Source organism: Amphiura filiformis, chromosome 11, assembly GCF_039555335.1.
Source record: "Amphiura filiformis chromosome 11, Afil_fr2py, whole genome shotgun sequence".
Lineage (NCBI taxonomy): Eukaryota > Metazoa > Echinodermata > Ophiuroidea > Amphilepidida > Amphiuridae > Amphiura > Amphiura filiformis.
Genome location: NC_092638.1, coordinates 24140911 through 24168699, shown reverse-complemented (window position 1 = coordinate 24168699; position 27789 = coordinate 24140911). Strand labels below are relative to the sequence as shown.

Sequence of the window (27789 nt, the reverse complement as noted above, 5' to 3'; positions counted from 1 at the left end):
GACTTAGTGCAAGTTTGATTTTGTGCCATATCGGCCATCTTGGATGATTTTTGGCAAATGTTCGCTAAATGCATCATGATTTCAATGCCTCGGTTTGAAAAAATAATTTATGCCATTGACTAGTAAAGTGCCATTTCATAAGAAACCCCTTTGATACTTTCATAATATGCTTGTTTCATGTTTGCATATATGTTAAAATAAAGAAATATATAAAGGTAAATATAATGCTTATGCCAATTTTGCTCCCAATTGATATTTTTGGACCTTGTCATTTTATGGGAAACAGAATGGGAAACTTTGAAAATTCATAATTCGAAAAGTTTTTGACCGATTTTGACCATTTAACCACCAAAATACTTCTATTGATGAGTATATATATCCAGAAAACAATCTTTTGTAGCAATAGGGGCAACATGAAATTTTGATGGTTATCCCTACTTTTAGGCACACGTGAGGACACAAACGTCGAAACATTACAAAATTAAACTAAAAAAATAATATAGTATTATACGACTAGCCAGTAATACGCCAATTTAATTATTATGCACGTCTCTTTATGATGATCTCATAGGAGTCCAACTCCCGCGCAATACTTGTCCCTGACTTAATGCGGCCCAACAAGGATTCGCCTTTGGCTCCAGGCACTTTTGAGATCTCGTAGTTCTGCAGGAACCAGGTAAAAATCAGGAACAATTCCGCTTTTGCCAGAGATTCACCCAGACATGATCTTCTTCCGGCTGAGAATGGTAAGAAACTATTGGGATGCTGACGCACTGAGCCGGAATCATCCAAGAAGTGTTCTGTTAAAGATGAAGTTATTGAAAATCAGACAAACTCATAATCATGCTATATATACTACATTACTATAGGTATAGCACGCGAAGAATAAACACAGTAGATACACGTCATTTGATGTTCTAGTACATGAAAGATCCTGGGAAAGATCTTTAGAAAGCTTCAAACAAACAAACTAAAACAGGTGTGAGATCGACTACTGTATTCTGATTTAATGTTAATGTTATAATTACATACCAAGAAAAAACATTTATTCCCGGGCATTTATTCTAGCTGAAAAGTCCGATTTAAAAAAAAAGAGCAATATTGTGTTATGGACAATATGCACATTAGAATTCGGATTTGATGTTGACTTTGAAAAGGTCTTACCTACCATTACTTGAACTGAGCGATCAAATAATTTGATCCAAAAAAATAAAACGTGCGGATATTCAATTTTGACCAGAGTGTTTTCCGAATTTTGTCACTTTTCACTTCTTTGCCTACTACTAAATCATTTTCGTTGCATCGACGAATGATCTTCGATACATCATATACAACATATTTATGAATGTATATGTGACGTACCTGGCTTAAACAGTTTCGGTTCATCCCAAATCTCTTCATCAAAATGTAGCGCATAATGGTTAATGGAAACTATGGTATCTTTTGGAATTTGAAAGTCACCTGAAAATATTTTGACAATAAGTGAACAGGCAGCTCAGGCTTCTTTATAATCCTACTAAAGTGCTAATATTAGGCACTGTACAAGAGTCATGTCTTAAAGTGGTAATACGTAGCACTTTAGTGCAAAGTGATTACATCCTCTTTTATTATGCAGTTGTTGCTGTTTTAGTTTTACAATTTATTCCGTGTTATTTTTTTTTGATACCATAGAATATATAAACTGTACATATAATATATACTCTATCCTTTTTACTGTTTAGGCGACCTTTCCCGTTGCATTTAAATAGAAAAAACAAATCAAAACGTCGGCTAAATAGGTCTGATCCACACACCTAGACCCACACGATCTGATATTTACCTAACATAACATCACATGTCGTTGCGTGTGGCACACCCATTGGACCGATAGAACTGAAGCGTAACACTTCCATCATGGTTGCTTCTGTATAGGGTAGGCGCCCTCTATCTTCCAAAGAGGACGGTCTCTCATGACCTAAGACCTCTTCGATTTCCATGGCCACCTTCTTTTGTATGTCAGGATATTCCGCCATAATAGCCAGTGTCCAATGCAGTGTAATGATAGTTGTATCTGTTCCAGCTTTGATTGCAAATAAACACAAGTATGGCATACATTAATGTACAAATAATGGAAATATAATGTTAAGCAATTATATTTTCGCTCGATTTACTCTTAGATTAGTTTAACGGACACCTTGGTCGGGACCACTTTTGGGGTCAAGGAGTTTTTGTAAATGGGAATATTCGGACGTACTAAAGTATCAATGCAGGATATTGTGCCGTTCTGTTACCCACGGAACTACAGGGGTTGATGTGGGAAAAGTAAAAATCAGTTAAGGTGGCTGTGTACTCTCAGACATGCATGTAGTAAAAGTGCAATAACTTTGTAATTATTCGCGCAAAACATATAAAAGTATACAGTTTTATGAAGGCAAGACATCAATAAATCTTAATATAAATACAGATTTGGGGTAAAAACAACAATTTTGAAGAAAATCACAAAAAGTGAGTTTTTGGCAATATTTGTTAGGTACATCATAACAAAAAACACTCTTTCCAAAATATTTTATTTTGTTTTTAGCTCAATCTTGAGGCTCCATTCCAAAAACGGTTTTTTTTATTTTTTGATATTGGCCTTATTTTTTGAGATATTGACCATATAAGGCATCAAAATGAACTTTTAAAATTCAAAAACGCCTATTTGCACAAAATGATGCCCAAAATCGGAAATAGACCAAAATATAAAAAATGAGAAAACCGTTTCTTGAGTCGATCATGCTTTTACGATGATCATATTTGCTTACCTATAGATGCTGTATTTATTGAGTTATCGTGTACCTAAATCGTCATTTTACCGAGGAAATGAACATTGAAATAATGGCCGATGAAGTTTAAAGTGGTCACATTTTGCACTTTCATCGAATCTCACAGGAGAATGCGACAGTTTTCGTTTTTGTAACTTATATTACGTGAACATCGGGTAAATCCACAGCCCCTTGAGAAGTTTGAGCGAAATCCATTCATAACTTGATATTTAAATCGGGGAAAGAACTTGAAAAACCCACATTTTATCAACTAAAACGGAGCCATTTGACCACTAGGTTTTTGTGAAATCAGTGCTTCCGTGGTGTTTCCATAAGATGCGCCGCGCATGCAGATAAGCGTCGCGTATGCGTCGCGTATTTGTGCGTTAACAAATTGCGCGATACGCAACGCGATGAGTTGTTGCGCGCGTGTACCTTGCTGGTACAACAAAGATTTTCTTTCCTTTTCAATTTCAAACACGAGTGGAATAGTGAAATAAAATCCTTAAAATATTGCAGTTGGAGTTTACAAATCTGGATTTTCATTCCTTGTATTTATAAAAAACATAACAAGGTACAAACATATCATAAAAACTCAATTTTGAGAAAGAAACAATGGCTAGAGTACACAGCCGCGTTAATGAAACGTAAAACACCCCGCAAATACAATGTAATAGGAGATGGATTTGTGATAAATATTTGAGTTTTGAGATTTAATTCACACAGTCAAAGTTGTACATAGCTTGAATCAGGGGGCTGATCAGAGGGCTGCCACCAATTTCACATTTTGTTTTATTAACAACGCAATTCTACAAGATGTATCAAAATGATTGGTACCCGGCAGTTTGGTGGTTATTGAAAAGCCTGCTTTTTCTTAATGCAACATTGAATCCTCTTAAAATAACCATAATTTATTGTTATATAACTGTTAAAGACATTAATCAACAAATTATGCGGATCCCATGTTGAATTTTGATGTGTCAGTCATGTCCATAATCACTGGAAACTGATGGGTATCAATCATTTTGATACACCCTGTATGGCGAATTCCGTTGGTTTGCGATCTACAAAATGAGGCAAGGTATCGATCGGTTATGAATAACCCAGCAAACACAAAAGGTTTTTAACGTTTTGTATGAAAACACACTACAAAAATATTTTTAAAATGTTTTCAAAATCTTATGGTAAAATATTTTTTGAAAATATTTTTGGCAAAATTGTTGTCAACACATAAATAACATGATATTAGAATATTTGCAGTTAGTTGTCAAAAATGTTATTGTATGTTATGAAAATGTTTTATACGGTTTTTTTTTTATAGATTTTAAATAACCCGACATTTAAGGGTAGACAAGGTACTGTTGGTCGAAGCAGCCAAAAAATATCGATTTTCATTATGTAAATCAATATAATATTTAAAAATAACACTTTGATGTTTTGCAAAAGTTCATTCTACAAACCAGATACCTAATTCAAACCTTGCTTGATTTATAGTTGTTAATGAGTTATGTACGTTTATGTAAGTGTTGCAGGTGTTTCAGCCCTCCTACTATATAACTCAAGAACCACAGGACCTACAAAAGTATATCTGTGATATTTGAATTCCTCTACACACTCGCTATGAAATGAGCAACGCGATTTTTGCCAAGGCTTACTACCATTCGCAAGATACTGTGAACTACCAAATCGCAACACTTTAAAGTAGTGTCAAACCTTAAACGTTTACTAGCAAACTTTTCTAACCTTTTGCGAATGATGTCGAAAACGTTTTGTGATTGCTGGAAATGCAGTTTAATTTGTACATATCAAATGAAACACAAAATTATCCCTGCAGCTGAAATGGGATCGCCCTCGTGAGGTCACAATTGGGTGCCTTGTTTGGTATCAGGAGGGCCAATCACGGGCATCCTTGCTTGGAGCCGTCGGTGGCCATTTTGTTGGCTAAGGCCATTCTCTGTCAGTTTTTTTCAGCAAGAACGGACGCAGAAATTTTTTATTCAACTATAAGACAATGAATAGGCCGTCACAGCTTACAAACAAGTGGGTAGTGGTGAATCCAACGGATGTGGATACAAAACACATCAAGGATATACCTCGAATATGAACAACTGGAAAAAAAAAAAAAGCAAGTAAGCTTACAGTTTACAGCACATCACACCACATGAAATGAATTGTGACGGTACAATGAGCAGTCCGGAGTTGTTTGTATAACTCGATAAAACTTTCGTGGTCGATTGTCTAAATAGTGATCTGAGGAAGTCATGCATGTACGAGTACTATTGATTGGGATTGCCGGACTGGTGGTATGGAATAATTCTAATGTGTTGAAATATTGTAGGCGAGATCTTAGCGCTATTACATTTGGCAGAAGAGAGACTACATTTATCCTATGCTTGTAAGCGGTGGCAACAGCCGATGGCCAAATAGAGTATTTGTATTTTGCGTCAACAGTGAATAAACACGGTGAGAAATTTGCTTTCAAAATTGTCAAACGTGGTCGTCTACATGTATACATGTATGTACATTATTAATGGTAACATAGACCACTGAATCACGGTAGTATATAGCCGGGGGGTCACTAGGTTAGCAGGGGTTTTTGAACTCATAAATATTTATAAATCATGCAGGTAGTGGAATGGAAAATGCTTGAAATTAAGGGAAAGCAAAGTTTTGAACCATTTCTATGTTCATCATAATTATATTAGGCAGTCTGAAGGAACACAATCTGTTTCTGTTCTGGTTTGAAATTGAAAGTGGTATAACAACACGGTTCAAAATGTTTTGTTCTGGATTGGAAAATCTCTCTTGGTATTTAATAGCCATATGAGTGAAGTTAGCACATGTTATCATCATGGGGTGGACACGTGATGCTTTGTCTTGGTAAAATTATAATAGGCCTAGTCATATGAGTGAATTTAATCGTCATTTTCAAAATTTGTATCGCAATCATCATGGCATTGGACACGTGATGCTCACTCTTGGTATATAAAAGCCATAATTTATGAGTGAATTTAATTGTCAATTTCAATCTTTTGGCAACATGGTTCAAACATTTTGTTCTGAATTGGAAAATCTGTCTTTGTATATAATAACCATATGAGTGATTTTAATTTCAATCCGCTTAGCGCAATCATGATGGGCGTAGACACGTGATGCTCTCTCTGGGTATAGTTATAATAATAGTCATAATATGAGTGAATTTCATGGTCAATTTATCGCAATCATCATCATGGCCGTAAACGCGTGCTTCTCTCTCTTGGTATATAAAAACCATATGAGTGAATTTAATTGTCAAATTCAATTTTTTTTTAGCGCAAGCATCATGACGTGGACACAGGATGCTCTAATTTTGGAAGCCATCCGGGTTTCCATTTGGATAAAACGAATCACAACAAAAAAGAAGTAACGCTGTCGTCTATGTCGTCTATGAAAAACAAAACGGCCTTAATGGATTTAATTATGTGTTTTTTGACATTTATTACAAGTTCAATCCAAGGTTGTCGGAGTTTCAAATAGATTAATAAAGGAGTTAAATTGTTGAATATATTGGATGTCATTTATAGACAGGCATGAATTATACACAAAGTAAAATGGCTTTGCTGGCAGAATTTGCTTCTCTTTTTTTCTGTCTTTTAATTCACTGCAGGTCATGTGGTTACTTCGAGACAGGTGGTAGAAGGAGGACATCTTGCGGGATCTGCAACAGAAAGTCGTAATTACCATGCCTATGACAGTGGAGGGAGTATATTTTGAATCGTAACCTGGCTCTATGGGGAGGAACGATCTTTGTTAGATCACAAGCATGATGGAAACGGTAACTTCTCTAACGGTGAAATTTTATTGTGTATAACAGCTAACTACATTTAGAGCATGTATAGATAACGAAGAATCTTCATCTACATTAGATACAGTGTATCCTTCAAAGAGAGTATTGTTGCACCTTAATATGGCGAGGAAGCGAACCAAAATGCTAGTGGTGAACGGGAAGATTATATATTATACAGTTCTTCATGCGAGTAAAAATAGCATAAGCAAAGCTCTGTATGCTAACAAGTCCATGTCAAAAATGCTTCTACGAATGGAGCTGCAATAAAGGATAGAGGAAGATCATTCCATAGTTTGATGGAAATGCCAAAATTTATTTTGTACCACTGATTGGGCTTATATTTAATATTCTTGGGCAATATGTCCATGTCAAATAATACAAGAAACAGATGAAGGAAGCGGTGGATGTCAAAAATGCTTCTACGAATGGAGCTGCAATAAAGGATAGAGGAAGATCATTCCATAGTTTGATGGAAATGCCAAAATTTATTTTGTACCACTGATTGGGCTTATATTTAATATTCTTGGGCAATATGTCCATGTCAAATAATACAAGAAACAGATGAAGGAAGCGGTGGATGTCAAAAATGCTTCTACGAATGGAGCTGCAATAAAGGATAGAGGAAGATCATTCCATAGCTTGATGGAAATGCCAAAATTTATTTTGTACCACTGATTGGGCTTATATTATTCTTGGGCAATATGTCCATGTCAAATAATACAAGAAACAGATGAAGGAAGCGGTTGCAGGAAACTGCAGAATTATCTTGGTGTCATCAATGGATCATTTTAGTGATAAAATGTCATACATTAAATGCTGAAGCGATCTGAAGGCAATTGAAGTAAGTGGATTTATCTCGGAGTAGCTAATTAACCAAACTCGTTGCTGCATGAATTATCTTTTAGGTGTCATAGCACATCAGACAACTTGACTTTTGCTAGTTGGAGAAATAACGGCAAACTTTTGCTAGTTGGAAAAAGAACCCCAAATTCTATGGGGTAGAATTCAAATTGAAGTGAAATATTGTTCATCATATCAAACTTTTATAGATGTTCATATTAATAAAACAAGGGAAATTTGTGTATTTGCAGATAGGGTGCGCAGGTGCAGAGTCCGAATAAAACCTATTTACTGGGGGAAAATTTTCATCAAGTAAATTATTGCAAATTGGCAATGCTTTCAATCAAATTACCTTTTACACTATACTATATGTTAACATAGGCAGAAGGAAATGCATATAATATATTACCTATTGTTAATGGCTAGTCGAGCGGTTATTACCAAATTTTTCTGTATCTATCAAACAAAGACTGGATCTTCATTATCATCAAGTTAAGCATGTGTGTGATTAAATGTTGTAATAATTGTATCTATCAAACAAAGAGAATAATTTGTCATTAATTGAATTACAGTTTCATCTATTATGGCATACTTATAATTTCACCGCCTCGTAAGTTTCGCTTATAGACGGTAGGTAGTTACTATCAGAGGCATAAGGATATGCATATAACATATTACATATAGTTAATGGCTACATTGAGTAGAGGATTATTATGAAATTATCAAAACAAATTCATGGTAAATGATTTCTTATTCGTATCTATCAAACGAAGTCCAGAACTCTTGTACATTATTATTATGTTTTCATGGTTTTAGTATAGTAAGGTGTGTATATGAGTTCTATCATGCGTATTTTTTTATGTATACTATTTTGTTCAGCATGTAGGCCCTATTTTTTATTTTTTTATTTAGTGGGTGTATTTTAAGATTCTGTGCAGCGCCGCGCTTTGAGGATGTTTTTTTACATCGTGGGGCGCTTTATAAATCCCATGTATTATTATTAAATTGCAGTTAAATTAAGCACCTTTTGTCCTAGTAGATATTCACGGATAGACCAGGGGTAGTCATTTAAAGAAGCAAAAAGAATTTCATATAACATAATTAATGTACATTGCTATAAGAGTGTTATCAAGTTTGGTAAAACAAATGGTTTTCTTTTTGTACCTATCAAGCAAAGAACAATTCTTCATTATTATTAACTTTGGTAAATCAAAGTTATGATTTTAAACGTACTGTAGGACAGATTCGTTCACCATGTATGGCAAATTGACCTTATAGTTTCATTTATCGGTAAATTGGTCACTAAAACATTTGTCCTAGTTGGTATGTACAAATAGGCTATGTGTAGTCCGAAACAGACGGAAATTCATAGATTATAGTAATGTTTTTGGTATGTCAGTGTTTTAAATAGGTTATCACCTAGTTGTTACTCCTGAAGCAGAAGGAAATTCACAATTTTTACAATGGTAACTCGTTAATAAGTAATAGTAGGCCTATTAAGCTACTAAAACACTCATTCATGATAATTGACAGTGGTCAAAAGATGAGAAGTAGACACTCACTCGACAGTAGCATAATTATCTCATCTCACATGTTCAGAAGGAAGGAAATTCAAATAATTCAAAACAATCCTTGTGAAGTTATAATAGTCAGTGGGTTTTGTTGTTTTCTTTTCGGGGTTTTCTCGTACGTGGATGTACCAGATGGCCAAAACAAAGAATTGGCAGGCATTCTTTTCCACTAGTACTGCATAAGAATGCTCACAAGGTAGGACTGTTGATCCAATCAGTCAAGTTAAATCCTAAACTTTTTAGCACCAACATTCGTCACCACCAACAATGGCAGGTTTATAAGTTGGGACAAACTATTTTAAGAACACTATAAGGTAGATCATAAACATGGAAGGGAAAGACAGCCAAGAGCTCGCCTTATTTGTAAAGCATAAAAATCTCGAGGGGGGGGGGGGGGGGGGGGGGGGGGGGGTTTGGCAATTTCCTTGCATGTGATGACAAGGAACTTGGGTGGCAGTTTTTGGATCATTTTTCAAAAATGATCGATTTAATGTACAGAATTATACATGTACTACATTAATAAATTCGATTTAGTAGTTCCAATATCCGGAGGTATCTACCTACTGGGTATTTGGCATGGGTATATTTACCGATGTCCACTATGTAATCTGAATATGAATATAATAGGAAAATGAGAAAGGTATCAGCCATTTAATTTCTTTTGACGCGCTAGATGACTGCCTAGCGAATTCATGTAAGTCCGCGGCATTTTATATTCTCTCCATTGGTATTATGGAGCTTTTTATTTCCTCCTCCGAGGAGATGATCGTGTAGAGGATTGCCTAGCGAAATATTTGTCCATTGGTATATGGAGCTTTTCCTCCTCGATAAGGAGTTGATCGCTAGATGAGTGCCTAGCAAAATAGTTCCCAGTGTGTTAAGGGGAACTCTTGGGTTATAGGCGCAACAAGCTTCCCAGTAATTGTTGGGAGGCTCGGTCGGGTATTTACTCCGTTCGAAAAAGTTGTCCAGAAATCATTATTATTTGGCTGATTCCAGGAATTTTCTAAAAACATTGCTTGAATAAATTATGCGTTCTTTCTGAATGGCTGACCAGAGGCCCAAATTTTGGTGTAAGTGTTTTCGTCATTTCAGTGTCTGGGGATAATGCAGTTTAATTTGTACATATCAAATGAAACACAAAATTATCCCTGCAGCTGAAATGGGATCGCCCTCGTGAGGTCACAATTGGGTGCCTTGTTTGGTATCAGGAGGGCCAATCACGGGCATCCTTGCTTGGAGCCGTCGGTGGCCATTTTGTTGCCTAAGGCCATTCTCTGTCAGTTTTTCAGCAAGAACGGACGCAGAAATTTTTTATCCCACCCACCACTCCCCATATGTAATATTTGATATATGTTTAAAATTGATTTCAAGAGTTTGATAGTGGGTCATAAAATTTGAGTCTCGCAGTAGTGAGACAAGTACATATAAAGTGTCGGTCTTCAAATTAAAAGGTAATTAGGAATGAGATGAAATACGAAGGAGAAATGTAAATATATTCGATTGAGAGTTCTCCGAATTTGAATAATATTCTAATTACATTGAGGTTTGTTGAGTTACATAGTAGTACGACTATTGTATACGGGTGTGAGAGTGTGCGTGAGTATATCACTTTAGGTTCAGTTTCTATCTCAGCACTCAGTAACACATTCTATTCTGTTGCGCAGTTGTATTTTTTTTTTAATTCTATTTTGTATGTGTTCACTCTAATGTGTCTTCAGAAGCATTAACAAAATTGATACAATTGGTACCACTTTCAGTCTTAGGTGGTAATACCCTTCAGTCTTAGGTCGAGTAATTTTAATTATAGCAGGACGGGAGGAATTAACACCAGGTTGGCATGGGATAGCTAGACAGGGGCCAAGTACTATGCCCTCAGATTTTCTTGTTCATCAAAGTATAAATAAAAAATGAAATATTGGGTTCAAGTTTTTATAAGGTTGCGCAGCCGGCTGGTTATCGCGTTAATTTCTGTTAAAGGCTGCCTTTTGTGTTAGACATGGTATCCTAGTTATGTATTCGAAAAAAAAAAATCATAAATGTGCAGAGCATGGCACTGTGTTTGCTTGGCGTTGGCAGCGAAAAATAACGGGTTTTGCAATTAACTCCTTCAACATGTTCAAATCGGGTTAATGGTCCACTGTGGTGAAGAGGCCTCAACCGTAAAATTCAGAGGCTCTTCAAATAATCATAAGTGTGGATCTTGCGGTATTTACTAGCAAAGGAAATGAGGGGACCAGAAATAGCTTATTCCATGGTACAGGGTACGGATGTTAACAAGTAGTCCTTGTGGCAGTTTTTGGATCATTTTTCTAAAATGATCGATTTAATGTACAGAATTATACATGTACTACATTAATAAATTCGATTTAGTAGTTCCAATATCCGGAGGTATCTACCTACTGGGTATTTGGCATGGGTATATTTACCGATGTCCACTATGTAATCTGAATATGAATATAATAGGAAAATGAGAAAGGTATCAGCCATTTAATTTCTTTTGACGCGCTAGATGACTGCCTAGCGAATTCATGTAAGTCCGCGGCATTTTATATTCTCTCCATTGGTATTATGGAGCTTTTTATTTCCTCCTCCGAGGAGATGATCGTGTAGAGGATTGCCTAGCGAAATATTTGTCCATTGGTATATGGAGCTTTTCCTCCTCGATAAGGAGTTGATCGCTAGATGAGTGCCTAGCAAAATAGTTCCCAGTGTGTTTCAGTGTCTTGGGATAATTCACACTTGACTCTTACTCGGTCACCACATAAAGGTGTCGATAGTTTACCGAATCCTGTCTGTTGGAAAGAGTCAAAACAACTCTTACTACGGTCCCTTCAGACAGCAGTGATTTGCTCTTCAAAAAATGTCTAATTTGATGTGAGAATAGCTTTTTGCAATAGTAATATTGACAATAGGTCTTGTTGTTAATAATATGAAAGGAATGCGCGATCGGTATTAGATATATGAACTAATGTATTTGAAGTAACAAAAACTTAACCTTTGACACCTGACCTGACCTTCCATCATGGCGCCATATTCGTCTGTGTGTTTGTATTGGTGTTCTATGGGACAAAATTATTAATCGGCACTAGTCAGGGATAATGGTATTTGACTCTCGGTATTGTTACGAGTCGTACTTGACTCAAGGCCAAAATCATATTTTACCCGAACTCACACGAATGCACAATACAAATACATTAACAAAATAAGCCAACAAAATCTAAGTCTTTAATTGAAAGCAAGATATGATTGGTACAAAATATAACAACAAAAAATAATAACAAACAAAAATAATAATACTCTTTAAATTAATCAATACTTAGCCAGCATTCTTCTTGATGGTAATATAGAGTTCTTGCAATGTTCTGGACGGCTGATGTATACTTATTCACTTGTCCTGCAAAAATCAGCGAAGTCCATTGTACACTTGCATTTATAAATATCCTTGCGAATAAAATCCTCACACAAAAATGGCGTTGCTTTCTCCAAACACTTATCTCCTTGCACTACGTTCCCCAAACGCTTATCTCCTCATGCCGTTCTCCAATCGTTTAACTCCTTGCGCCGTCATCCTAACACTTAACTCCTTGCGCAGATCTTCAAACACTTAACTCCTCCAGGAAATAGGCTTCTTTAACACTGCTCCACTGTATTTGACAGATGTGTTGTTTTATAAACCAGACTAAAGCAATTCGACAGAAGAACTTTACTCAGCACATTTGTGTACTCGAAATCTCCTTCGTTGCTGTATTAAAAAATAGCTCAATTATTGGCTATGTAAACTGGTTAAAAATGTACCTCTTTTTGAAGCACAATGACAACCAACACAATCATGTAGAGTTTACAACAATCCCTCATGACATTCTGTAAAGTGCAAACTCCAAGCATCCAGCTTTTATACACCAGCAAACCCAAAATCTATTAATAGACCATTCTGTCAATCTTATCCATTTCACAATCCAAGGGATTTTCCCAAGATTATTAATAAAGTGAATCTTCTAGAAATGAACTAGAAATGTTCTTTGAACTGATATTTACCTTCGAAAAGGTCACTGATGGTTCCTACCAGATGTGCATCAGTAAGGGATTCCACCAGATCGCTTCCTTCGTCTATAGTTTCGTTCTGTGCCAGAAGCAACGAATCAAATATGTCGCGAATATTGCCTGCAGAAACAACAATATTCATATCAGGCTTTTGAGCAATACAATAAAACGGGTATTTACGTATTGTATATTTCTTGAAAAGTTCCCGGATGCAATACAATATTTTTATATAAAATTCGATCGATCGAGCCCATATTTATTGGTGTTAAAATAAAAGACGAGACGTAGTCGAGAACATGGCACCAAATCATGTCTTTGGCAGAGTGTGCTGGGTAGACAGAGGATCTACGAACATGCAATATCTACGACATCAAAAACCTACCAGGATCATATGATTCGCGATGAAGTTTCAATTCATCATACAAAAATCTAAAACGTTCTCTACGAAGCTGCTTCAGTCTTCGGACACCAGGGGTCGGAAGAAATCGCAAGACAGGGATAAAATCAGCCAGCATGCCCACTCCAAAAGCTTCAAATGTCTCATGGCTTAGGCGAACGAGCCACGTAATCCTTGGATCATCCAATTCGTACCTGGAGATATGAATTACCACAGTGTTTGGATTGAGAGCTGAACCCGGGGAGCAAAACTATTATGCACTATCGCGTGTTCGCGGTGCGCTATCGCGGAGTATCAACGGGAGTGTGCGCGGAGTACAGTGAGCGCATCGGAAAGCATTACAGTGTAACTAACAGGTGCATCTCATCGGACCAATAGGCTTATTTTCCACACATATTTCAATACCGAACACGTGCATGTAGGCCTATTTCAGCAGAACACGACTATTTCCGGGGTCCTCCAGAATGGTTAACATAAAATAATCAGTTATGGTAAGGCCTATAACCGCGTTTGCTTGCACGTTTCTCCCGATTGATTTCATTACTTTAGTAACGGCCTATATCCACGTCAAGATACTAATGTCCTCCAAAGTGGTAGCAGGACAGGGCTGGGAAGAGGCGAATGATGGGTTTCCAGATTATGGGTAGGCCTACCGAACTACCGACTGAAGAAAGCATCACAGATACAAAACAAACAGAGTTGATTAAGTTGTGTCCAGTTGGGTCATTAAGAGACGCATTTCATAGCAGTTTAAAAGGTCAGGGCAAGTATATGGGTAACGGGGGGAGGGGGTGTTGGGTAATTAGAAATAGGCCTATCACGAGAACCGCCCGACCCGAGAACCGCGAAATCTAGTTATATATATTTCTGAACCTCACACCATCTTCTTCTAACCATTCCTTTATTTATTATGTAAATAAAGAAATAATAATAATAAAAAAATAAAAATGACAAAGTGTCGTAGGGTGTTAAAATGTACATACACTGATATATATTCGTATTACCAATCTGGCATTTCTGAAAAGTGGAGTGGGCTAAGATATTTGGGTTGAAAAATGCAGTTTTTGTGATTTTTCTTTTTACCTTTTGTTACCAAAAATGTCAATTAAAACAGCTATAACTTTGAAAGTAAATAAAATATGTACTTCATATGTGACGTCCCATGTCAAACCAGACACTTTTGGGCAGGATTGTAAATGGAGAAATAGCCATACATCTGCGTGGGGTGATTTTTTTCACAATTTGGGTTTATTGCGAATATTCTTAGATATTGTGAATAGCGGTTCTTAACTCTGAGAAATGAACCTTTAAATTTGCGTAAAGAGCCTTTTGGACCAATGTTAATGTGGCTTGTCATGTTTTATCTTTTCACTTACTTGTGCGCAAAACAAAGCGTGCCGAGGATGTTATAGATACCTAGGCATACCACTTGTTTAGGGTCGATGGGCTTCCCATGCTGCTCATCTATTCGTTTACCTATGCGCTCGGTGACTTCATGAACGATTCTTTCCAACTTCTTTCCAGTCGCAAAATTTCTGGAAATATGTCAAAGCAATATTGTAACGTTTCCATGCAATATATATTTTTTCATTTTGTTACCACCACGTATGTTTTTATAGTTTTCAATATCATATCGGCATTTTTATTAATTTGCCTAAAATGTATTATATCGCGAATTTCAAACAAATTATTTGATATCAGAAGGACATCCCTTGTATTCAGAATGCAATTCGATATGTCTGATGTGCTCTCATGTCCTAGAAAAATACAAACGTTGCTATCAGAGCCCATAAAGAACATTTCAATCTTGTAAAAATACCGTAAAGACTCTCCTAATGGCGCATATGTGCTCTTTTGACATAACTGGAATTTTATGCACAAATTATAACTACCCTCCAGTAAAACTCCCACTACAAATATGAGCACGGACCCTTAATCGTTGTTGGGATTTTCAGAGGAGAGAACTCTCTATTTGTACGTAAAATTTACTTTAAGGCAAAGGAGCTCATTAATCCTTACGGTATGTTGGAATTTAATTCATAATTTATTATGAATTTTTACATGAAGGGCATCAAAACTAGAAATTATTTTACTCATCTAGAACATCTAATCATCTTACCATGCTTACCTTATTGCGGAATGGCTCAATTTTCTGTGAAGTTTCCATGTGGCACTGTAGTCAGCTGATGCAATGTTCTTGCGATTTTGGCTGAATATGTCAACTGAATTAATTGAATTAAAACAGATGTCAATAATTTGGTTTGATATTTAAGATTAAGGCGAGTCGAAGCCTTCAGGGGATATATTTGGGTCCAATAATTTATTTCTGCAGAATAATACATCTTAGAGAAAATGAGTAAAGGAAACCATTCACCTTTTCGGAAATCCCGTAAGCCTTTGCGAGTACACCTGTACACATCGTTTATCGAACATCGTTACTGCGCATTGCAAGTCGGCGTGACGTCAAACGACGAATTCTCAGGTGTACTCACAAAGACTTATGGGATTTACCGAAAAAGTGAATTGCTCACATTTATATTTCAATATGCATTGCAGTTATTCAGTTTAAAAAAAATAAATGTAGATATTTATAGCGCTTTATGCCGTAAACAGCCTCAAAGCGCTTTACATTTATTCCGCCGTTATTAGAATATGTCGGAACCACGTTTGCAGCCTACAATTGGCGCAGGGTTCATCAGTACAACGACTGTGACTACCCCTAACAGCTTCCCATTACACCTGGGTGAGGTGAGGCAAGCGAGGCAAAGCGCCTTGCCCAAGGGTGCAACACGGTGGTGGGGCGGGGACTCGAACCAACGCACATCGAGTCCAAGTCCAAGGCCGTAACCACTGAGCCACCGTGTCGTGTTATGACAAGTAATAGGTAAAAACAAAACAAAAAGTCCCCCCTCAGTGAAAATCATGCACACGGGGGAAAATAATATGGTTAAGAATATCATGCATTGAACCCATACCTTTCCCGAAGAGTGGGGACTTTATTTTTCTCAATATTAGAGCACAAACACCGCTAGTTTATGCAACCACCTAATCGCACGATCATACTTGCACACCCGTTTATTAAAAGAAATTATGGATGGCGGACAGACGCCTAAGATAATACGCCTAACATTACAGATGCAAACTTAGACGTCTAAGATGTAATCTTAGAGGTGTGAGATGCAATCTTAGACGTCTAAGAATTTCGCGGTAGACTTAAATCACAGGGCCAGAAACAGCCCATCATCTTAAGCGTATTCAATTATTGACCAATGAAATCTTAGACGCGTATTGATTTTAAAACGTCTAAGATTTCTTACACGTCTAGGATTGATCATTTACCATGTTTACCATGAGTAGCGATGAACGGTATCTCAAATTCGATCAAAGCGTACCGATGGACGCGCTTTAGGCGAGTGCCACTTGAAAAATGGCGGTCACACAATCAGATCAATTTCTCGCTGATATCAGGCGTACTAACATGATGTCTCTGACGTGAACATAGCTTGAGATACTCTAACTGAAATATATTATACCAGTATAATGTAACCTACCAATTCTAACAAAATCTAATCTATGAATCAATTTGAATGTTTTGCCTTTATCTATGATATACCTCTTGGTCTTATTAATTCATATACTTTTAGCGTCTCTAAATGAAGGGACTGAATCCAACCCCATTATGATTTGCCATAATTATGCCGGATAATAATATGATTGTGATTTTCCGTGTGATTTTCTTCGTAACTTATAAATAAACTGAACTGATTATCCCGCCGTACTTTATGATCGATCACTGCGCATGGTATCTGGAGTACGAGCTGCCAGTAGTCTTCAAGGTGTTTTTGCGAGCTATCACATTGGTGATACCGTCCATCACTACACTTATTATCACTACACTTAAGAAATCTTAGGCGTGTAAAATCTTAGATTCATTGGTCAATAATTAAATACGCTTATGATGATTGGCTGTTTGGGTTTTCTACCGCGAAATTCTTAGACGTCTAAACTTGCATCTTAGACGTGTAAGCTAGGCGTATTATATAAATAACATTTTGACGCGTAGGGCTACAACTTAATAAAACACCCTTTTGGTGACGTTTTGTAAACCAAATTCCATATATTGTTAAATTAAATATGCACTAAAAACAGTTTGAATTTCAGACTACATTAGCCTCTATTTTACCCACCCTTACAAGCATACATACATGAATAAAAGTCAGGTCTTCCTGCAAACTCATCTGGTTTTCTGAGCAGTGCATCTCTGACTACATCTATTTGATTGAGAACTATCATCCATTGCTGTCCCATTTTCACGGCAATTACATTGCCATACTTCTTTGTCATTTCCTTAAATTTCACATGAGGTGTATCTACGAAATCTGAAAGAAAAACAGTTGGTTTTATTAAAACTTACACTTTTATTTACAGTATAACCTAGGACATCGAAGATTGGACAGTAATTCGTAACATTCTGCTAAAAGTAAACACCTTCAACGGGGCTTTGCAGAAATACTTATTGTTTAATACTTCGACCGTCATGCGTGCTACTACTTTTACTTATTTTAAAATTATATTATATTTAAAATTACAGGCGGTTGGTGGCAAATTAGCTGCAGCCTTATCTATAGAATTGACCTCTCTTTTTGGAGCGTGTGTGTAGGGTGGGTGTGGGTGTATGAGGGTCTCTGTGTGTGTAGGGTGGATGTGGGCGTATGTGGAGGGTTTGTGGATGTGTGGGGTGGTTGTTGGTGTATGAGGAGGTATGTGGGGTCGATGTGGGTGTATGAGGATGGTATGTGGGTGTGCGGGGTGGTGGATGTATGAGGAGGGTGTGGGGGTGTGTGGGGTGGGTATGGTTGTATGAGGAGGGTGTATGGGGCGTTCGTGTGTGGGAGGTGTCGCCTCTGTTTGGTCCATGTAGAATTGATAACATTAATAACCAAGTATCTTTCTGAGGATGGAAGTATCAATAGACAATGATAGAGAAATAGAGGCAGGATGTCAATAGGCCAATACTATCATTTCGCAACTAGACCCACTCCTTACACATCCTGCAATACCGATGGATACCAAAGCAAAGCTAATCAATGCCATATTTTTCCCCAACACTCTGCTACCAATGCCAAACATGGACTCTCAACAAAAGAACAACCCAAAAGCTCATTACCTGCGGCTAATAAGAAGAGCGGCTAATAAGTCAAGGAGGGATACAATCAGGAATGAGAATATCAGAAAGATGGTGGGTTCTACATCAATCACAGAATATGTTGCAAAACAACAAGTTAGATGGTTTGGTCACCTTATGCGAATGGCCCTTAGCCAACCTGCAGCAAAAACTTATAACAGCAAAACAACAGGAACTAGGGCAAGAAGAGGAGCAATGAAGGTGTGAGCCGATGGAGTAAAGGAAGGGCTCGAAAGACATGGGATCACCATAAGCATGATGAGTGAAACTACACGACTCGTCCAGAAAAGAAGGTTATATTTCCACACGACTCTATGGAAGGTAACAGAAGAACGAAAATAACCAAATGAGAATATATTCTGGAATAGCCCATTAATTAACCTTTTGTCCTCCAGTTGGGACATTCACACCCAATATCTTCTTTCCTCTAGTTTATGTGTCCCAAGTTTTTATCATACATAAAGTGATCTTTCACATCATTCTAGTAAATAGTAATATGCCTGCGAAAAAAAAACTTACCAAACATATTCCCAACAACAGGCAGTCCCGTAGGTCCGGGTGGCATCCCGTTTGGCCTCCGAATACTCCAATAAATAAGGGATGCGAGAATGGTAAGCAATACCACGGTAATGGTTCCACTGCCGGATGTAAAGATGGTCTCCACAAAATTAAGCAACATGGTCACGGAGATAAGCCTATGGGTAAAAAATGTAAGCGAACACTCAAGATCAATTCTTATGGTAGCTCTGTATAAGGAGCCGTTCAGGTGTATTTAAAATCACCAAGTTTGTCACTTGTAATTATGATCCAGTAAATATCCCTAAAGGAATGGATCCCATTATATAAGTTGTTCCATGTAGACATTTGACTATTTGATATAATTTGATCAAGATATGAAACATAAAGCATCATTATGTTAAATTGCAGTCAAATTCAAATTAAATTAGTGCTGATCCACCTATACTGTATACGTTGGTTTTAAGACGTGATCACACGTTGACAAAATCTGAAGCATGCATTTGTGGGAGGTGTGTTCATTTTGTAGATCAACATATTTACAGGCACACTAATACAAACGTACAATCAGACTTGCGACTCATCGTAGCCACGTAGTGACATAGTTCTACGTACAGTACGTGGCTACGGTAGATCAGTCGTAAGTAAAGCCAAATACTACACGTAGGAATTTTACTTACGTATATAGGCTACATCTTAGTGAAACACGCCACAGGATAATTAATTAAATCCAAAAAAGTCAGTGCTATGTCTGGAATCGGGAATAGGACCGTGCATTTCTTAATAAATTCTTAATATTTTATTTAAGATATCAACTTACTGTACGGCGAATGTTATTTTGCCTCTGTAAGTGACAGCGTCGGGTTTCTTGTAGGCAGTTTATTATGATCACTGTGTAGTGATATACATGTACAGTATTTTAAGAGTTATACCCATTGTAAATACAAAATTGTATTTGTTCGATCAATTCCATAGGTCACGGTCTATCGTTATTGCATTGAGGGTATACGATGTATTGTTGGTCGAAGCAGAAAAAAAAAAAAGTTCGCAGCATCTTGCGAATGGTAGTGAGCTTTAGCAAAAATTGCATTGCTCAATTCGTAGCGAGCGTTTAGAAGAATTCAAATATCACAGATATACTTTTGTAAGTCCTGTGGTTCTTGAGTTATGTTGTAAAGAGGGCTGAAACAACAACAATTTTGTAAAACGTATATAACTCATTAACAACAATTAATTAAGCAGGGTTTTCAAAGTATATGATTTGTAGAATGAACTTTTGCAAAACACCAAAGTGTTATTTTTCAATAATATATTGATTCAGATAATGAAAATCGATTTTTTTTTGCAGCTTCGACCAACAATACCTCGTATACTCTTAAAGGCAATACATAAGTACTAAATAAACAAATGGACATTCAAAGATATTTGAGTTTTGACAGTTTGGCACAAAAATATTGTTTAATGGTGACCCGTATTAACATGGAGGTATATAAATAAATGGAGAATGATCGCCAGAATTCTAATCTCTTAAGGGATCTAAAATGAGCATTTATTGCGTTTCGACAGTAATTTTTGTGGGACATGAGAGCACCTCAGACCTATCGAATTGCATTCTGAATACGAAGCATGTCTTTCTGATATCAAATAATTTTCATTTTTTGAAAATCACAATATAATACAAATTTTATGACAAATTATAAAATTTGATATTTTTCAATTTTTGATATATAACAGTCCTCGAAGTAAATTATATAAATCTAATGACATATTCTTAAAGTGTATGTATGTAGCAGGGAGGAAAAGCCGACGGTCAATTGAAAATTTTGACCTTTCATATTGAAGATATGGATTTTTTCCCAAAAGACCTAATTTTTTTGGGTGTTTTGGGAAAAAAATCCATATCTTCAATACGAAAGGTCAAAATTTTCAATTGATCGTCGGCTTTTCATCCCACCTACATACACTTTAAGTATAAATCATCAGATTTATAAAGTTTACTTCAAGTACTGTTAAATATCAAAATATCAATTTTAATGATTTGCCATAAAATGTGTATTAAATTGCGAATTTCAAAAATCTAAATTATTTGATATCAGAATGACATTCTTCGTATTCAGAATGCAATTCGATATGTCTGATGTGCTCTAATGTCCCACAATAAATACTGTCCAAACGTTCATACCCCAGCCCTTAAGTGGAGATTATCCTATTACCTCTATTCAATGAGTCACCAAACTTGAATGACTAGCCACTTCAGCCAAGCTATTGATCTCCACGATGGTTATGAGATTCTACCATGGTTCATTGATCGTCACTCCCAAAATTTCATCATAGGAATTGACCCTACATTGACCCGTACCGGAAGGCTTGTAAAAGAGACTGTATAATGACGTCAGCTAGTCAATTAGCTGTTCAAAGTCGCCAGTTTTGATAGCTTATAGTTTCAATGTATGATTGTGCGAAAACCCGATGAAATTTGGATGTTCTGTTCTCAAGTTATGAAACTGTTTTCAACACTAGTTGTGCCGTATCTTGACAAATATACTTAGTTTTCATGTTCATATATTAAGCTTTTAAGGGGGTCTGAGGGAGTTCAAATATAGTGCAAATGAAAGCAAAACGTTTTTACCTTCCGATTGTGAAAAAATTATGTTGGGCCAATTTGGGCCAATTGAGTTAAGAGCGAGTAAAATTTACCGGAAGTACTTCGGAATTCAGCTAAAATCTTTTCATCATCATTAAATTTCTCATTTTATAATAAATAATTATCAGTATTTAGGCCTAAATGATTATTACTATTATTAGGGGCCATCATTTTCTTTGGAGGGGGGTTCCAAATAGGCCTATACCGGGGGGTCATAACTTTTGGAAAGAAAAATAGGGGTCATAGCCTAATTTAATTTGTCAAGAATCATGACCAAAATGTAGGGGGTCACAATATGACCACAGATATAGGCCTACAGATAGGGTGTTTATTTTATTCAAAAGACTGATTTCAATGCAATTTTTTGGCGAAAATGACATTTTGATATTAAATTTTCTGAAACATGAGCACTTTCCAATAAACATTATAAGTAACTGCATTTAGCACCCCATTGAAATAAATGAAAATGACCAGTGAAACAGACTTAACAATGTAATCAGCTTAGCATAATCAATATCCCCTGAAATTGCCTATTCAACAATAATTGGTCATAACCAACGTAGTACAAAAGATGCTTGGCTAGATCATTCTCCATTTATTTATATACCTCCATGGTATTAACATGTACACATATACCCATGACCACCACTCCCCCCCGTTTTTTCTATAGTATACTCAATGATCCCTTTTATATTCTGTTTTTGACAAACAAAGTTAACGGCAGGACCTTTATTACGTAGCATGTAACGTATAGCATACTGAAGTGTACTGCACTAATAACATGTAAGGTTATCGCGTTCGTGTTTTTGGTGTCATTTGAAGAGACGTATAATAAGTGTCACCCAGTTGGTATCTCAAGACCTGCATGGTAGACGTGCAAATTGCATTGAAAGGTATAATTGAACACGAGTGTACACATGTGGAACAAAAAACGCTGTTCAAAAAATATATCACCTTTCACCAGCAATCGCGCAAAAAAAACCGAATTCGAGAATATCTGTGAAAAAGAGCGTGAGTCTAAAGTGGGTATGACTTTAAACATCACAGCAATGTTTTAAAGTACGTGTTGTCAGACATGTTATAATGATTCAGTAATCTTTCATTCTAACCTTTAATTTGTTAAGTTGCGATTTTCACTTTTTAAGAAATAAATTATTTTATTGGGTAAACTAGCGGGAAGGGAATCATCACTTTTAGTTCCAATATCTTAATGTTTTAGCTATAATTTCATTTGTTAAAGCCTGATAATATTTAAGACCGTGTATTCTTAATAAATTCTTAAATCAAAGATAACTAAAACTTACCCTATTATTAATTAGTTACCAACAAAACGGCGAATGTTATTTTGCACCTGTTAGTGACAGCGTTGGATTTTGTGTATAGTAGGCAGCTGTTTATTATGTCATCAGGTTATGCTCGCTGTGTAGTGATATACATATGTACAGTGTATTAGGAGTCATATCAAATGTAAATGCCTACCTACCAAATATAATACAGCATTATATTTGTTCGATCAAGTTCATGGGTCACGGTCTACCGCATTAAAGGAAATAAATAAATAAATAAATAAATAATAAATAGCCCTAACCCATTCCGGCAAATACGGTCACCTCTCTACTGTTAATGTATAAAGTTGTAAGGGGTAGTGCAATAATTATGCCTACCCCCAGTGATGGGTGAAAGCATTTTTTGACTGATCGATGGAGGGGGAGGAGCGATTTTTGGCATAGATGTTTTGGGCATCGTTTCTATATTACGCCCTTAAAAGGTGTAGAAAAATATTAGAAACACGTTACAATATGCAAATTTTCCCGCTTGCTGAGCTCACATTATATGATAATATAATTTAGGGTTTTAAAATTTGGTTCTCAAAAATCTTTTGTAAAGGTGGGGGGCCAAAATTGGTTGGCTAGTCGAAGGGGAAGCAGAGATATTTTGACACGGCTAAAGGGGGGGGATTTTTAGCAGATCATTTTGAGAATTCACCACCCTGGGTGCACATAGTTATTGCACCACTGTGGTATTATGTAGCTGGAGACAAACTTATTCCTTTTGCAGTAGGCTAAGGACAAATAAAACTAGTGGCAAATGGTGGTCATAGACCACAAACCTAGCTGGGGCATGTTGGTGTTTTAGAGGTATCTGACCCCTGCAAAATGTTCCAAAAATGTTCCCCTGGTCATGAGGTTTGGCGTCACCGAGTTTGAGTCCCATACTCCTTACAGACGCCCAGAAAATTAAATTATAAGATTTGACCCAGATAACCTTTGACCTGACCCCTGCACAGCGTTCCAAAGTGTTCCCCTGGTCAGTAAGTTTCTTGTCACAAGAGTTTGAGCCCCGTATCCCTTACAGATGTCCAGAAAATGCATTTCGAAAATTTGACCTCTGCATGACCTTTGACCTGACCCCTGTAAAATGTTCCCTTGATCATGAGATTTGTTGTCACTGATTTTGAGCCCCACACCCCTTACAGATGTTGAGATAAGGCAATTGTAAGATTTTACCCCCTTAATGTCCTTTGACCCCAATTCTGAGTGCAAGGTATGGGCACTGGGTAAAGCCGATGCACATGTGTAAGTGACGTCATTGTGCTATGTAATACTTAGTATGTGGCAGAAGAAGCATTTTGAAGGTATTTGGTTATATACCGAAAATGCCCCTTTAATGACCTTTGATCCCAATTCTGTTTGCACCATATGGGCACTGGATATAGCCGATGCATATGTGCAAGTTACGTAATTGTAGGGTGTAACATGTAGGAGGAGAAGCATTTTGAAATTTTTGTTGCCAGAAGAAAGAAAGAACTAGTGGCAAATGGTGGTCATAGACCACAAACCTAGCTGGGGCATGTTGGTGTTGTGGAGGTATCTGACCCCTACAAAATGTTCCAAAAATGCTCCCCTGGTCATGGGGTTTGTTTTCACCGAGTTTGAGTCCCGTACTCCTAACAGATGTCCAATACATTCAATTCTAAGATTTGACCCCAGATGACCTTTGACCTGACCTATGCATGATGTTCCATAATGTTCCCCTGGTCTTGAGGTTTGTTGTCACCATGTTTGAGCCCCGTACCTCTTACAGATATCCAGAAAATGAAATTCTACGATTTGACCCCAGATGACCTTTGACATGACCCTTGCACAGTGTTCCAAAATGTTCCCCAGGTCAGTAAGTTTGTTGTTGTGGAGTTTGAGCCCCGTACCCCTAACAGATGTCCAGAAAATGCATTTAGAAACTTTGACCTCTACATGACCTTTGACCTGACCCCTGCAAAATGTTCCCCTGGTCATGAGATTTGTTGTCACTGAGTTTGAGCCCCATACCCCTTGCAGATATCCAGAAAATGAAGTTATAAAGATTTGACCCCAGATAACCTTTGACCTGACCCCTGCAAAGTGTTTCAACATGTTCCCCTGATCATTAAGTTTGTTGTCACTAAGTTTGAGCCCCGTACCCCTTGCAGATGTCCAGGAAATGCGTTTCTAAAATTTGACCTCTGCATGACCTTTGACCTGACCCCCGCAAAATGTTCCCCTTGGTCATGAGATTTATTGCATCGAGTTTGAGCCCCATACTCCTTACAGATGTCCAGATAATATAATTGTAAGATTTTACCCCCTTAATGACCTTTGACCCCAATTCTGTGTGCAAGGTATGGGTACTGGGTAAAGCCGATGCACATGTGTAAGTAACGTCATTGTGCTATATAATATGTGGCAGAAGAAGCATTTTGAAGATATTTGGTTATATACCGAAAATGCCCCTTTAATGACCTTTGATCCCAATTCTGTTTGCACCATATGGGCACTGGATATAGGCGATACATATGTGCAAGTTACGTAATTGTAGGGTGTAACATGTAGGAGGAGAAGCATTTTGAAGTTTGTTGCCAGAAAGAAAGAAAGAACTAGATATATTGCATCCTCAGAAGGCTGCGAAGTCCAGCCGTGACCTTGAAGTGACCTCTTATGACCTTGAAAAGATTTGGAACACAATTGCCTTTTCGTGAAAAATGTTGGCATTACGTTTGATAACAATCTACCTAATAAAATAATTTGACCTTTGGTGACCTCTGATGACCTTGAAATGACCTCCATTTTGTTTTAAATCATATCAATATTGCATATTCTAATTTAGATTTAAATTGGACAAATTTTGGAATTTGATCCATTTTGACCTTTGGTTGACCTCTGATGACCTTGAAATGACCTCCATCATATTTTGAATCCGACCGTGATAACATATACTAATTTTCATTTGAATTGGGCAAATTTCAAAATTTTACCCCTTTTGACCCTAAAACAGACCCCTCCCCATGTTTAAGCCAAATCTGATTATAACCCTATATGCACCCACTGCTATAGTCATTTTGGCATTATTCTGATGATCACAGCACTTAATATGCAGGAAAAAGTGAACTTTAAGGTGATTTTCAGTAATCAACCCTATTTTACCCCTTAATGACCTTGAACTCAAAATTCGTGTTTACCATATAGACACCAGCTAATGTCAGTGCATATGTGTCAATCTCATCTCTGTACTATGTAATCTGTAGAAAAAGAAGCATTTTGAAAGTATTTGGTTATGTGCAGAAAAAATCCCTTAATGACCTTTGACCCCAAATCTGTGTTTACCCCATAGACCCCAACTATAGTCGATGCCGATGACCAAGTCTCATTGTGCTACCATGTAATCTGTAAAAGAAGAAGCATTTTTGGTAAAAATCGCATTTTTCGCCCAAATTACTCATGCGTGACTTTTGACCCCAAATGGGTCATGTCAAATGTAAAGGCTGGGGTAGTGGAGCCTTTGCCCAAGTTTGATTAGAATCGGTCAAATAATTAGGGAGCTAGAGCCAATTATGTCAAATGTTGACAGAAAGAAAGAAAGAAGCAGAAACCGCTGGGATGCAAGAGTCCAGCCGTTGCTCGGCTGGACTAAAGAGGAATCGGATAGAAAAACAGTACCTAGCTGGGGGGTTGTAAACCCCCCAGCTAGGTAAAGAAAGAAAGAAGAATCGGAGAGCATTACAGTGCCTAGCTGGGGGGTGTAAACCCCCCCCCCAGCTAGGTAATCAGGATTCAGTACCGCGAAAACCTGTACATACATTATATCTGCATAGAAGACATAAATTGACTAAAATGGTTCCGATGCTATTGGGTGACCTTTGTCCATACCTGCATTTTCTTTCATTTCTAGGCCAACATGCTTATATAATAATTATACTTTTAGGTACACGTGAGGACACAAAGGTGGAAACAATACAAAATAAGCTGAATTTATACTCCGCGCTCGAAGAGCGATTGGTATTTGACCAATAAGGTAGCTCGTTTTTCCCGGAGTTCTATCTCATTGGCTAAAACCATATCGCTGTAGCTCAGCGGTGTAATAAATTCAGCTATGACTTGTCTTTCAAAATATCCAGGCAAAATCCTATTGTTCAACGTCGGACAATAAAGCTTTTATTTATAATAGTGTTTCAATATCTGTATAGAAAACTCAGTGAGAGCACATTCCTAACTAAAGAACATAGTTGCATTGAGATGAATTGCGTGACCGCCACTTGAAATCATTGCTGGTATTTATTCCTAGCTATAATTAAAGAAGACTTCAAGTATGGTTGTGTATTTACTATAGATATTCAATATTATGATTATATCTCAAGTCTTTGAATATATCCCGTTATTTTTGGTATTTGTAAAACCCTATTGATTGACTTGCAGTTGAATATATATGTTGAAAGAATATGGCAAAGCTCCTGTCTGTGCTTGAACTTCCATTCTGTGCTTTGAATACAAAAACTGACAAAATGGAAATTTCTTAATTTGGCAACGTTATAGATGAGTAATTAGCCTGCGCGGATCGTAAAATTGAGTCATTTCAGCTGATGAATGGCAGCGGCACATTCGCAGTGGGAAAGAAACGTATATATATATCGTACTGGTGGTGTGCTTAGCCTGAGTCGCAAGCCCCTATCTGG

General features: G+C 37.0%; 1 protein-coding gene across 2 annotated transcripts; it reads right to left on the bottom strand.

Annotated features, from left to right (window-relative positions):
• Positions 1–331: 331 nt before the first annotated feature.
• Positions 332–23249, bottom strand: LOC140164602 (steroid 17-alpha-hydroxylase/17,20 lyase-like). Of its 2 annotated transcripts, none has more exons than XM_072187924.1 (10): positions 23111–23249; positions 19166–19341; positions 17667–17840; positions 15590–15683; positions 14838–14996; positions 13447–13655; positions 13059–13184; positions 1820–2059; positions 1363–1461; positions 332–800 (listed from the first exon to the last, which is right to left on the bottom strand). In XM_072187924.1, exons 2-10 carry the CDS (start codon positions 19323–19325, stop codon positions 541–543), a joined length of 1521 nt encoding a protein of 506 aa, XP_072044025.1. In that variant the 5' UTR covers positions 19326–19341; positions 23111–23249; the 3' UTR covers positions 332–540. The 2 variants fall into 2 exon arrangements, with proteins under 2 accessions (XP_072044025.1, XP_072044026.1); XM_072187925.1 differs by lacking the exon at positions 23111–23249 and adding an exon at positions 19983–20094.
• Between the last annotated feature and the right edge of the window lie 4540 nt (positions 23250–27789).